Here is a 15,484-nt window from a genome sequence, read left to right on the forward strand (position 1 = left end):
CGCCGAACTCCAAGTTCGGCCGCCGAACCTTGCATGCATGCGGAGGCACCTTCGGCCCCCGAACGTGGCCTGGCCAGCCACTATAAAAGGGACCCTTAGCCGAAATGGGCGAGGTTTTCTCCCATTTTCGGCCACAACAATCTTCCGATCTTCCTCTCCTCAAATCTTGTGTTCTTTCACTAGATCTCCTCCATCTTTCTTGAGTTTTAAACCCACATTGCAAGTTTTAAGCTTTAAAGGCAAGTTTTGGAGCTTTGGAAACTCAGGAGCTCTCGTGCTTGGATCTCCGAGTTGAGTCGTCTCTTTCTCGATCTTCAAGAGGTAAGAGCCGATCTTAAGCTCAATGTATGTTTTAAATGAGTTTCATGAAGTTTTAAGGGGTAGAGAAGCATGTTAGAGTTAGTTGAGCATATGTTAGGTTTATGTGATTTTTGAACCATGTGACATGTTTGATATGTGTTTGAAGTGTTGTAGATGGGGTATATGTTGTTTGAGGCCCCTAGGAACTGGTATGATGTGTATGCATAGGTAGAAACAAGTTTATGCATGTTTTGAGGTGTTTTGGAGGTTGTGGACACAAGGGAACCAAGTTTCTGCCCTTCGGCAGAAACTCAGGTTCGGCCGCCGAAGTGACTTTCGGCCGCCGAACCCCCTTGTGGAGGCAGTTTCGGCTGCCGAAGCCTGCCCCCGAAACTCAAGGTTCGTCTCTGTCTGGGAGGTTCGGCCGCCGAAAGTGCCGCCGAACCTGCATGACTTTCGGCTGCAGAGGGACTTTCGGCCGCCGAACCTGCCGCCGAAAGTGCCCTGTTCAGCCATTTCTTGCATGTTTTCATGTGATGTTTTCAGGATGTTTTAGGGGGTTTTTGGGGAGCTTTTCAGAGTCACGTTCATGTATGTTTGGTGCCTCATTTGAGTCCACCTGTGTAGGTTCGGACCCGAGGAACCGAGACCCCCGGTTGTGAGATAGTTGTTCAGAGTTCGTTGTCAAAGCTTCAGTTACCAGGTGAGTGGAACACCCCTTAAGTTTTAAAGTAAATGAATAAATGAATGAATCATAAAGCATTGCCCATGCATCATTATGCCATGCAATATTAGGTTGTTTGCATTAGAATGCACGAATATGTTGCATTGCATAATTTGTTGTTGATGTGGATGAACATTGAATGATCCATTAGCCCTCGTATGACATGATAGCCTATGCGAGTCCAGGTGTGCCTGCTACGGCTCTACGCCCCTGGCACTATGATTGATTATGGAAGTCCGGGTGTGCCTGCTACGGCTCTACGCCCCCGGCATGTATAAGTAAGAAAGATAAGGGCTAAATGGTGACAAGTTCATCCTTGTTGTGAAATGTTTGTGTTATGGCGCATTCACGAAAGCATGAATAAGAAAAAAGAAAGAAAATAAAAGTTGTTTGATAATAATAATAAAATGAACAATAATATATCTAAAAATGGAGGAATTAAAACAAATGTTTTTAGTTTCTGCTCACTGGGCTTTTAGCTCACCCCACTCCCCTTATCCCCAGAGTTGCAGGTACAGGAGAGATCAAGAAGTCGGCTAGAGTGAAGTCAAGTCATATGTATGTAATAGCTAGAGTATGTGGACATGACATATGATAAGAATGTAATGTAAAGTTTGAACAGTTATGTTATGTAACTATGTTGTTGAGGATAGAGTTGTGCTTGACCACAGTATATGTTAATCCCTTGGTATGTACATGATCTTATTTTATGATGTATATGTGAACCAACTCAACACAGATTATATTTTGCCATTGAGGCTTTGATGAAATCCCACAGAGGGATTAATGTTTATGTATATGATGAATACAGTGCATGCACAGGTTGAGTTTGGTGTATGAAGAAAAAGAAAAGTTTTTATTCTTTTGTATGTTTGTTGATCATGTATGGGATTAAACAGGTACACAGGATGTATGTAGGCTTGCTACGGGTCCCGGCGGCCTTAAGCCGATCTGGATCCTAGCGCCGGTAACGGGTCGGATTTCCGGGTCGTTACAAACTCTATCCTCAATAACATAGTTACATAACATAACTGTTCAAACTTTACATTACATTCTTATCATATGTCATGTCCACATACTCTAGCTATTACATACATATGACTTGACTTCACTCTAGCCGACTTCTTGATCTCTCCTGTACCTGCAACTCTGGGGATAATGGGAGTGGGGTGAGCTAAAAGCCCAGTGAGCAGAAACTAAAAACATTTGTTTTAATTCCTCCATTTTTAGGTACATTATTATTCATTTTTATTATTATTATCAAATAACTTTTATTTTCTTTCTTTTTCTTATTCATGCTTTCATGAATGCGCCATAACACAAACATTTCACAACAAGGATGAACTTGTCACCATTTAGCCCCTATCCTTCTTACTTATACATGCCGGGGGCGTAGAGCCGTAGCAGGCACACCCGGACTTCCATCATCAATCATAGTGCCAGGGGCGTAGAGCCGTAGCAGGCACACCTGGACTCACATAGGCTATCATGACATACGAGGGCTAATGGATCATTCAACATTCATCCACATCAACAACAAAGTATGCAATGCAACATATTCGTGAATTCTAATGCGAACAACCTAATATTGCATGGCATAATGATGCATGGGCAATGCTTTATGAATTCATTCATTTATTCATTTTCTTAAAACTTAAGGGGTTGTTCCACTCACCTGGTAGCTGAAGCTTTGACAACGAACTCTGAACAACTATCTCACAACCGGGGGTCTCGGTTCCTCGGGTCCGAACCTACACAGGTGGACTCAAATGAGGCACCAAACATACAGGAACATGACTCTGAAATGCTCCCCAAAAACCCCCTAAAACATCCTGAAAACATCACATGAAAACATGCAAGAAATGGCTGAACAGGGCACTTTCGGCGGCAGGTTCGGCGGCCGAAAGTCCCTCTGCAGCCGAAAGTCATGCAGGTTCGGCGGCACTTTCGGCGGCCGAACCTCCCAGACAGAGACGAACCTTGAGTTTCGGGGGCAGGCTTCGGCAGCCGAAACTGCCTCCACAAGGGGGTTCGGCGGCCGAAAGTCACTTCGGCGGCCGAACCTGAGTTTCTGCCGAAGGGCAGAAACTTGGTTCCCTTGTGTCCACAACCTCCAAAACACCTCAAAACATGCATAAACTTGTTTCTACTCATGCATACACATCATACCAGTTCCTAGGGGCCTCAAACAACATATACCCCATCTACAACACTTCAAACACACATCAAACATGCCACATTGTTCAAAAATCACATAAACCTAACATATGCTCAACTAACTCAAACATGCATCTTTACCCCATAAAACTTCATAAAACTCATTTAAAACATACATTGAGCTCAAGATCGGCTCTTACCTCTTGAAGATCGAGAAAGAGACGACTCAACTCGGAGATCCAAGCACGAGAGCTCCTGAGTTTCCAAAGCTCCAAAACTTGCCTTTAAAGCTTAAAACTTGCAATGTGGGTTTAAAACTCAAGAAAGATGGAGGAGATCTAGTGAAAGAACACAAGATTTGAGGAGAGGGAGATCGGAAGCTTGTTGTGGCCGAAAATGGGAGAAAACCTCGCCCATTTCGGCTAAGGGTCCCTTTTATAGTGGCTGGCCAGGCCACGTTCGGGGGCCGAAGGTGCCTCCGCATGCATGCAAGGTTCGGCGGCCGAACTTGGAGTTCGGCGGCCGAACCTGCATTTCCCTCACTCAAAACTTTCGGGCGCCTAAAGTCCCTCTGAAAGCATGCATGTTCGGCGGCCGAACCTCAAAGTTCGGCGGCCGAACCTGGGTTTTTCTCCAAAGATTTTTCATGCAAAAACTCATTTAATTCTTACTTAAAAACATGAAATACATGAAAACATTTCATAAAATCATGGTTTTTCCCTTCTAGAGGTTTCCGACATCCGAGGTCCCACCGGACGGTAGGGATTCCGATACCGGAGTCTAGCCGGGTATTACAAAAATATCTATAATTATTCTAATTATTACAAGTTCATATTTAAATTTTAAAGAAAAAAATAATTTTATTATTTAAATTAATTTAGGTGTTAATACAAATTTTTAAATTTTGAATATACAAAACATGCTAAGATTAAATTTCAAGAATAAGTATTATTAAAATACCATGTTTAAATATTTAATACTCATGCAATTAAAGTATTTCATGATTTTGATAAGAATTATTAAATATATTATAATGTATTATTATTTGAATATTAGATCATTATAAAAATGAGGAAATAAATAACTAATAATAAGTTTTAAATTTGATTAGTAGATATATTAAAATATAAAAGTATTATAAAAGTATTATCGAATATTAAATTTTATTATTAATTCAAATATTAGATAATTTGGAATGGATTGAAATTTAATCAATAGATAATATTAAATATTAGATAAATATATTTAAATATTTAAATAAATTAATAAAAATAATATATTGGATAATTTACATTATAGTCCTTAATTTTTAGTAAAACCCATAACTTGATCCCTACATGATTAATAGTAAATAATTTAGTATTTAAATTTTTATTTTATTAATATAATAATCATTTTATTAATTTTACCGTTAGTTAAATATTAATTAAAAAAGTTATCTCAAATTAAAGAGACTAAATTGTTATAAATATTAAACCTATAAAAACTAAATTATTATAAATTATTAAAATTAAAAGGATTAAACTGTTATAAAAAATAAATTAAAAGAATTAAATTATTATAATTTAACAATAAATTTTAATATAACGACTATTTTATTAACAGAAAAAAAATTTCATAAACTATATTATTTATTACTAAAATGATAGAGACTAAATTATGAATTTTATTAAATATTAGAAACTTTATTATAAATTATTCTACATTTAAAATTAATAATTTTATTCACAACATATTTTTTCCAGATATAGAGATAGAAAAGTGGATTTATATAGTGCTTGAGATGAAATTTTTGTACTGTTAATTTATTAATTTGAATGAGATGATAAAATCATATTTAAATTATGAAATTTTATATGAAATAGGATATAAAACTCTGAATAGAGTATAAAATTCTGGATAAGATATGATAGAGAATTAATCGAATAAAAATAATGTTATAATATGAATTATATTTTATTTTGATTAGAATTCTATTGAGTTACTGAATATTTGAATAAGATAAAATTATAAAGTATCTGAATAAATGAGATAGTGCACACAATCTATTTAATTAGTATAATAATTAATTATTAGTATAATAATTAATTTTTAAATACTATTTAAATAGTGATTATAATTTATGTATAAATTTTATTATAATTTTTTATTTAAAAATAATAATTTTGTGATCATAATTTTATTAGTGTTATTAATTCATAAAATTAAAGGTTTTCTATTATTTAATAATATTTTATTATTTTTATAAATACTATAAAATTATTTTTTATGTAAACAATAATTAATAATTGTTTATTTAATAAATAATTAATTTTTATTATTATTAAAATTAATATATTATATAAATTATAAATATATGAATAAAAATAACGTGCGAAGGCAACCATTGTAAGAATTTTATCTATAGCGTCAAAAATTTAAAAACATTTAAATTTTGTATGGATAGCTCCAATATGATTAAATTAATTTTCTTATTATAATTTTTTTCTTTCTTTCTTTCTTTCTTTCTTTCAGTAAAACTTAAAATATTTTTAAAAACATAATAAAAATAAATGATATATATTGGAAGGTTAGGTATGAAGCATCTTCCTGTTCCAGTGTCCCATAGCCATAGCTTTTACAATGTAGCCGATTCAGTATTCACTCATTACTGTTCCTTCTCTAACTCTCTCTCAAATTCTCTCTTCATCTGCAAAACCCTTTCCAAAGAAACCTCTAGAAAATTCCTCATTTTTCATAGAAATTCCCCACTTCTTGTTCTTGTCCCCGATTCCCATTCTATCATTTTCGCATCTCCTGGCCCTCAAGGTAAGATCTTTCACCATTTATTTTCGTTTTCTCTTTTTTCTTTAGGGTTTTATTTGGGTTTTCAAGACGTGGGTATTTAGTCTCTTCGACGTTTTGTGTGCAAATTTAGGTTTTTAGTTTGGAGCTGGGTTTTTGCTATTTCTTTTGGATTCTGTGACGTCTGTATTTCAATAGAAAGATGTCAATTTTTCCCAAAAGCGATTCTGTTATTATCCGAGAAGTATGGAACGATAATCTTGAAAAGGAGTTTGAATTAATTCGTGATGTCGTTGATGATTTTCCTTACATTGCTATGGACACTGAGTTCCCTGGTATTGTTCTGCGTCCGATAGGAACTTTCAAGAATGTTTTTGACTATAACTATCAGACACTTAAGGCAAATGTTGATCTCTTGAAGCTAATTCAAATGGGTCTCACATTCTCCGATGAGAACGGCAACCAACCTACCTGTGGAACAGATAAGCACTGTGTATGGCAGTTCAATTTCTGCGAGTTTAATCCCAATGAAGATGTCTATGCTAATGATTCTATTGAACTCTTATCTCAAAGTGGCATTGATTTCATAAAGAACTTTGAAATGGGTGTTGATGCCAATAGGTTTAGTGAGCTGCTAATGTCTTCAGGGATTGTTTTGAATGATAGTGTTCATTGGGTTACATTTCACAGTGGGTATGATTTTGGGTACTTGTTAAAGCTGCTTACTTGCAAGAATCTACCAGATACTCAAGTGGAATTCTTTAAGCTCATCAAGTTGTATTTTCCAGTGCTTTATGATATTAAGCATTTGATGAAGTTCTGCAATAGCCTTCATGGTGGATTGAACAAGCTGGCAGAGTTGTTGGAAGTGGAGAGGATTGGCATTTGTCACCAGGCGGGTTCAGATAGTTTGCTTACTTCTTGTACATTCATGAAACTGAAAGAAAATTTCTTCAATGGCTCACCTGAGAAATATGCTGGTGTTTTGTATGGTCTTGGTGTTGAAAATGGACAGAATGCCTATTAAAAGAAAAGGGGAGAAATGAAATAAAAATTATATAAAAAAAAAAGGTTTTTCTTAGTCTACAAGCTTTTACACTAGCCTTTTATTTTATTTTCACTTCCCTCTTCCCTTTCCTTCATTTTTTTTTTTTTTTATTTTTGCAAGCTTTTCTGTTCAAGAAAGTTACTGAGCATCTCCTTTTCAGTTTCTATAAGAGTATACAAGGAAAACAATGGAAAATGCATTGAACATATCAAATAATCCTGAAAGATAGTAAATTAGTCATAGTTATCACTTTTCTTTTCTTTTTTTTCTTTTGGTTAAGAAAAAAAGATTATTTCATTCTTTTCACTTATCTCTTTTGAAGACTGAGCAAATCAAATCTATGGTTGAGGTCTCAAGTGAAGAATAATAAATTTTGTGATTTCTCAGACTTTCATGTCTCTTTTACAAAAGTAGCACAAAATTGAAATTGGCTATAGAGGTAGATGTTGTAATAGGCTCATTTTTGTTCCAGATTATTCGACTGGTTCCATAATGGATCATTACATTATAACCTCAAGTGCTAAATTTACTATGTTTATATATCTCTCTGCTTCTCTCATGACTGCATATAAACATCACTATATGAATACCCTCATGTTATTTAAGTTTCCTGTGTTATCACTTTGTCATCCTCCCATCTTGACTTGCCTTGTTTTTACAGAAAATGCATTATGTTTTCAATTAATGAGTTGAAGATGCTGCATGGCTCTTGTTGCAATTTTTTTTTTTTTAAATATTCTGGATATTGGCTCAAGTTATGCAATTCTACTATATATGAAGTTCAGTTGCTCTCATTTATTTTTCATGAACATTTGCTTGTACTGTCCTGCTTGCTGATTAATTTATGTGCCAATTCATTCTTGCTGTCTTTTTCTCCCCTTTTTGTGTTGATATAATTGAACTAGGAGAAATTACAGTGATACAGGCAATTGCAGAAGAAGCTTATTTTCTGCTCTTCTGTTTTTGGGACTGAAAAGGTAGCCAAGTCCAACTACAGTCAACCAACCATAGACAACATATCTCACTGTTGAAAATGGACATAATGCTAGTTGAAAGAAAGGGGGAAAATGAAATAAGGATGATAAATATAAATGAAGTTTCTGTTGGTCTCCATTTTTCTTTCTTTTTGTGTTTTTGCATACTTTTCTGTGCAATAAGTTTTCAAGTATCTCACTTCAGTTCTATTGGAATGTACAGAGGAAAATAATGGAAATGCATAGAACATGCCAAATGATTTTAAAAAAATTGTAATTTCCTGTAGAGGTCTTTGAGATAATTCAGATTATCAGACTTGTCCAATCATGGATCTTTCAACATCAAATGCTCTGTTTTTCCATGTCTCTGCTTTTGATGCATCATGCTTCTATCATGGCTGCATATATATATATATATATATTTATATTGGTGATATGAGATCTAAGCAGAAAGTAGGGTTTTAGTAGGTGTGATTTGAGATCTGTCATCCTGTTATACCTCTTGCTATCATACAAAATTGTTATACCTCTTGTTATCATATAGAATCGTACATTCTCAGCCCTTGTGCTGATAGGGTGTCCAGGTATAACTGGATCCGTTCCTCACCCATCAATATATATAGACTTAATTATTCCTACAAAATTTGGTTCATTTCCATGTAAAGATCATTTCCTTCACGAGTACGTTCGCCTACTCCGCCAAATACGGTGTCTGGATGCCAAGCTACCATCATATACCATCATTTAGATTTTCAGTTATTTATGTTTCTTGTGGTTTATTACATTATCATTCTCATATGTCCTTTCATATGCATGACCATAAGTTCTATGTTGTTTGAATTTACCTTGTTTTCACAAATTATGTTTTTTCTGTTAATGAATTGAAACTCTTGCTGTGTGTTTTCTTTCTTTAAAAATTTATTTTTAAAATGTTAGGGAAATTTTTGTTTGAATTAAAAAGTTAGTGAATTTATTTATTTATTAAGAATCAATAAAATATTAATTTAGTATAGTTTCTCACAAGTTGATTAATGTTTTCTTTAAAAATTTCATAAAATATAAAAATATTTTAATTGGATGATTAAAAAATAAAATTTTGACAAATAATTATTCCATTTAGTAATAGAAACAGATAGATTCATTCAAATCAAACAAGTTTTACAAGTCCTCATTCAGATTATGTCATCTTCCATTGTTTAGTTGTAATATTGTAAAACAAAAGGTATTAATGAGATTCATATATTGAAAGTCCTGTTGTCTTCAGAAGATTCTTAAAATTTAAAACATGGGTTATTATTTTAAAATGAAAATTTCATTTTCTTTAAAATAACATATTGATTCATTTTACAATAAAAGAATTTATTTATAAAATTATATAAAATTTTAATCATGTTAAAAAAAATTGAATTATTAAATTTCAATCAAGAGAATTATTAGAAGAAAAAAAATTGAATTTTTATAAAAAAAAAATTATTTCAAATAAAGAGTATGTAATCAGATCGCTAAAAATATAAAAAATAATTTTTTAAAAAAAATATGTTCAGCAAAATAAACTTATTTATTTCACCTTTAAATGAGAATGAAAAGACCATAGAAGAAACCAATGGGTCGATTCTTTTGATCCGATTAATAATTAAATCAAAAGTTAAGCCAAGTCAAACCACCAAAATTAAAAAAAAATGTCAAATAGTTACATTTTTAACTAAATTGAATTGTAATTTTAACCGACTAAATTATTATTAACTAAATTGAACTTAAATAAAAAGAGAATGGTAGAAAGATAATATTTTGTTGTATTTTACAATAGTAATTACAATTTATTTATACATGAAAGACGGTATCTAACCGGAAGAAAAATCAAGCATATGATTATACAATCTCTAAGATTAAGTAACTGACTTATGTATCAATATTTATTTCATATATTAACATATTTACTTCCTATAACTTATAACACTCCCCCTCAAGTTAGATTATAGATATTTATCATACCCAACTTGTTAGAAAAATATTATATTCGAGACTCATTTAAAGTTTTGGTAAATAGATCACCCAATTGCCCTCCTATCTTTACATAACTGGTAGAGATTAAATTTTCTTGAATATTTTCATGGATGAAATGATAGTCAACTTCAATATGCTTGGTCCGCTCATGGTATACTGGATTGGAAGCAATGTGAAGAGCAGCTTGATTATCACATCAAAAGTTTCGCGGGTGATGCAACATCCATACCAACTTTCTTCAGTAGATGATTTATCCACAAAATCTCACAAGTCGATTGAGTCATTGCCCTATATGCTGACTCGGCACTGTATCTGGATACCACATTTTGCTTCTTACTTTTTCAAGACACTAGGTTTCCTCCAACAAATATACAGTAGCTTGTAGTTGACCTTCTATTGCTTTTGGATCACGCCCAGTCAGTATCAGAAAAACACTCAAGTGCAGTATGCCCATGATCTCTGTAGAGTTTACCAAGTCCAGGAGTCCCTTTTAGATAACATAGAATTTGTTCTAGAGCGGCCCAATATTTCACCGTAGGTGCAGACATAAATTGACTTGTAACTCTTACTGCAAAAGCAATATCTGGCCGAGTCATCACCATAAGGTAGTTCAGCTTTCCAACCAACATCATGTACCTCTCTAGATCATCATAAGGGTCTCTGTCATCTTTTGTAAGATATATATTAGGAATCATTGGTGTGCTATATGGTTTAGCTCATATCTTCCCAGTTTCTGCAAGTAAGTCAAGGACATACTTCCTTTGAGACAGGAAAATTCTCCTCTTACTCCTAAAGACTTCGACTCCTAAGAAATACTTAAGTTGACCCAAGTCTTTGGTATAAAAACTTGCATTCAAATAGTTTTTAAGAGAAGAGATCCCTATACTATCATTCCCTGTAATGACAATATCATCCACATGTACAATAAGGAGAATAATACCAGTATCTGAATTTCTATGGAAGACTGAATTATCACACTTTCTTTTTTTCAACCCAAAATTTTGAACAACTTCACTGAACATGCCAAACTATGCACGGGGACTCTGCTTCAAACCATACAAAGATTTCTTCAACTGGCAGACTTTCCCATACTCCCCTTGAGCAACAAACCCTGGTGATTGCTCCATAGACACCTCCTCTTGAAGGTCACCATGTAAAAATGCATTCTTGATATCTAATTGGTGTAAAGGCCAATGCTGAGAAGCAGCTAGGGAGATAAACAAGCGAACTGATGTCATTTTTACCACAGGAGAAAATGTGTTAGAATAGTCAACGCCATAGATTTGGGCATAACCTTTAGCGACAAGACGGGCCTTAAGCCTTGCTATGGAGCCATCTGGATCGACTTTGATGGCAAAAATCCATTTACAGCCCACAACCTTCTTGCCAAAGGGTAAATCAACTAGTTCCCAAGTATGATTTTCATCTAGAGTCTTGATTTCCTCAAACATTGCATCACGCCATTCAGAATGAGTCAGGGCTTCTTTACCTGTCTTAGGCAAAGAAATGGAATATAGAGAGACAATTAAGGAGGTAGAAGGAGACAGGTGATCATAAGACAGAAAGTTAGCAACAGAATAGATAGATTTACACTGTCATTTATCTTTACAAAGACTAATGGGAAGGTCAAGTTCACTCGGTGGTGGATCTGATGGCGAAGAAGTTTCTGGTGCAGAACATATATCATCAGGTACTGGTCTCCGAGAGTAAACTTGAACAACTAATGATTTAACAGGAGGCTGAGTATTAGGAGGAATGTTACCATCAGATTGTACAATAGAAGGCATACTCGAAGAGGTCCCACCAATGTTACCATTAGATTGTACAGCAGAAGGCATACTCGAAGAGGTCCCACCATCAGATATGATTCTATAGATGAGCCACTCATCATCCTCCTCTTGATCAGGAGAGGTTTGTGCAACAAGATAAAAGGAAACTTGCTCGGAAAAGACTACATTTATTGAGACCAGATATTTGTTAAGGTCTGAAGAGTAACACTGATATCCTTTCTGAAGGCGAGAATATCCCAAAAAAACTCACTTCAAAGCTTTAGGATCAAGTTTAGTCACATGAGGTCTGACATCCCGAATATAGCAAGTATTGCCAAACAGTTGTAGTTTGAGAGGAAATAATAGCTTCTTAGGAAAGAGGACATTATAAGGAGTATTACCATTTAGTACTGCGGAGGGCATGCGATTAATGAGAAAGCATGCAGTAAAGATAGCATCGGTCCAAAATTGCTCAAGAACTTGCATTTTAAACAACAGAGCCCTAGCAGTCTCAAGGAGATGTTGATTCTTCCTTTCATCTACCCCATTTTGAGTGGGTGTATCAACATATGACGATTGGTGAAGAATACCATGTTGAGTCATATAAGCTTGGAATGATTCTAACATATATTCTTTAGCATTGTCACTCCGTAAAATTTGCACAGAAACATTAAATTGAGTCTTGATTTAAGCACAAAAAGCAGAAAAATGAGAAAATACTTCCGAACATTGCTTCATAAAATAAATCCAAGTCATTCTAGAGTAATCATCCACAAAAGTGATAAAATATCTGAATCCAATCTTAGATCCAACCAAACATGGGCCCCAAACATCTGAATGAACTAATTCAAAAGTAGACTCAACTCGTTTATTGACTCTAGGACTTAAAGAGTTTCGATGATGTTTTGCAAAATGACATGATTCACATTCCAGTAAAGATATCTTATGAAATTGAGGGCATAGCTTCTTCAAAACCGGTAAAGAAGGGTGTCCCAACCGACAATGTACTTCAAATGGAGACACGTCACTGGAGCAAGCAACAGAATGAGGCACCCATGCATCCAAAATGTAGAGACCCCCAGATACATGTCATTTACCAATAATCTGTTTCGTTACAAGATCCTGAATGAGACAATGATCAGGAAAAAAAAAACACAACAATTTAGGTCTTTGGTGAGTTTACTCATATAGATTAAATTAAAGGCAAGATTAGGTAAACTTAGCACAGATCATAAGGTAATAGAAAGAGTAGGTTTAACAATCTCAGAACCCTCAACATTATAGGTTGACCCATCAGCTATAATAACAGGAGAATGTGCTTTATGAGATCGAAAGCTAGTAAAAATATAAGGATTATCTGTTATGTGATCCGTGATACCAGAATCAATGAATCATTTATATGAAGAGGAAATAAGACACATTTTACCTGTCTCAGCTGCTACTGAAAACGTTGGGATAATTTTAATAATATGGGTTTTACTATCAGAAACCATTTCAACCAAAATTCTATACTCCTATATCTTCAAACGAATTAAAGGAAGATAACAAAATCTAACCCAGTGAACAGTATTAAAAAACACCTCCACCCAATACCCAAACGGCAAACGAACCACATATCTGACAAAGGGACTGCAAGTCGACTTTGGCGTCATCTCTAAGTGGACGGTGAGAGACAAATATTACCCTAAATGGGTAACACAAAAGAATAGGAATCCTAAGTCTCCAAAAATTTAAAACTTGACAGAGAGAAAAAAAAATTAAATCTCTATGGGAATGGCTCTGATACCATATAGAAATATAATATTTTGTTGTATTTTACAATAGAGATTACAATCTATTTATACATGAGAGACGGTATCTAAACAGGATGAAAAATCAAGCCTATGATTATACAATCTTTAAAATTAAGTAACTGACCAATCTATCAATATTTACTTCTTATATTAACATATTTATTTCCCATAACCTATAACAAGAATAAAATTTAATTGAAACTAAACTATTTAATTTTTATTGATTATAACCGAAGTGAAATAAAATTTATATTTTATATTGTTAATTAATTATATAAAAAAAATACCATAATAATTTTTATTTATAAAAATAACAAATATAACTTATATTAGTAAAATAATGATTACAAAATTAATAAAATTATAAAAATAATAATTACAGGCAAAAAGCCCTTTTTTAAGTCTCTAACAAATTTCGAAATAATCGTATGACTAACAAATTTTTTAATTCAAAGAAATCACTGACTAAATAGTAAAGTCAGATGAAAACAAATCATTAATCACTATTACACTCTTTTGTGGGCCATATTTTTTCCCCTAAAACGAGTCAGAGCAAGGGGTTAAAGAAAAAGGAGGCACAGATTCTGATGCTGAAATCCACACCTTCAATGTATGCTCCAATGACTTAACGCTAGCTTCGCATGGATAAAGTTTAATTTTGTAACAAAACTAGAAAAATGTTAACTGCACGGGTTAGTAATAGTGTTAAATTATATATATATATATACATAAGAAGATAAAATAATATTTAAAATTTATTATTAGATACTGTATAATTTAGTTTTGTTATTCTAGACTACAATTTTAGCTTTAAAATTTTTAAAGAAGAGTTCATAATGAAAATAATAAAATATATAACAATACAATAAATTTTCATTAAAGATATAAAATAATCTGAATTTGACTAATTAAATTATACGATCATTTTTATTATTTTAAAACATCAAAAAAAATTATATAGTGTTGATATATTAAAGATTTATAAGAATGTAAACGAATCGAGTCGAACCGAATTTTGAAAAATTTAAATTTGATTCGTTAAAATTTTTTCAAGTTCAAGCTAAATTCGAACTTTACTCATTTCGAATTCGAGCCGAGTATTAAAAAGTTCAAGTTTAACTCACTTAGCAAACGAGTTTGAAATGAGCCGAGTATTAAAAAAATCAAGTTTGACTCACTTAGCAAACGAGTTTTGACAAGTCGTTAAAATTTTTTCGAATTCGAACTGAATTCGAACTTTACTCATTTCGAATTCGAGCTGAGCATTAAAATGTTCAAGTTTGACTCATTTAGCAAACGAGTTTAAGTTCAAGCTTGACTCACTTAGCAAACGAGCTTAGACTTGTCGAGCTTTTATCGAGTTTAATCTCGAATAGTTCACGAATGGTTCAATTTATTTATATATATAATGAATTTTAGTTTAAAATTAATAAGTTTAAAATTAAAATAAAATAATTTTAGTTAAATAAATATATTTACAAATTAGTCAATAAACTTATAAAAATAAGTTTTTAAATCTTAATGATCCAAATATATGCAAATTTAAAAGTATAATTAAATTATATAGAGCTAAATTTTAAAAAATTTAAATTTGACTTATTAAAATATATGTAGAAGAGTTTGAGTTTATTTATCTAATGATAATAATTTCAACTTATTTCACGAGACTATTCACGAGCTTATTCATATGAACCCAGAAACGAATCGAGCTCACGAGTCTTAACGAGCCGAATACCATAAAGCTCAAAGTTGGCTCGTTTACCAAACGAAACTAAAAATTAAACTCAAACTTGACTCATTTAGAAATCAAATCAAGCTCGGTCTAACTTTTATCGAATCAAATCTCGATAACTCAAGAACAATTTGGCTCATTTACAGTCTAAAGATTTATAATATTAAAAAAATATACTAAGTTATGCTCTTTTTTAAAA

The 15,484-nt window shown here is 33.0% G+C and overlaps 1 protein-coding gene across 1 annotated transcript; it reads left to right on the forward strand.

Annotated features, from left to right (window-relative positions):
* The first annotated feature begins 5,761 nt into the window (after nt 1-5,761).
* Nucleotides 5,762-7,046, forward strand: LOC110616564 (probable CCR4-associated factor 1 homolog 6). Its single transcript, XM_021758977.2, has 2 exons — nt 5,762-5,989; nt 6,099-7,046. The coding sequence occupies exon 2, from the start codon at nt 6,168-6,170 to the stop codon at nt 6,990-6,992; it is 825 nt and encodes a 274-aa protein (XP_021614669.1). The 5' UTR covers nt 5,762-5,989; nt 6,099-6,167; the 3' UTR covers nt 6,993-7,046.
* The last annotated feature ends 8,438 nt before the right edge of the window (nt 7,047-15,484 follow it).

Source organism: Manihot esculenta, chromosome 6 (assembly GCF_001659605.2).
Source record: "Manihot esculenta cultivar AM560-2 chromosome 6, M.esculenta_v8, whole genome shotgun sequence".
Taxonomy (NCBI): domain Eukaryota; kingdom Viridiplantae; phylum Streptophyta; class Magnoliopsida; order Malpighiales; family Euphorbiaceae; genus Manihot; species Manihot esculenta.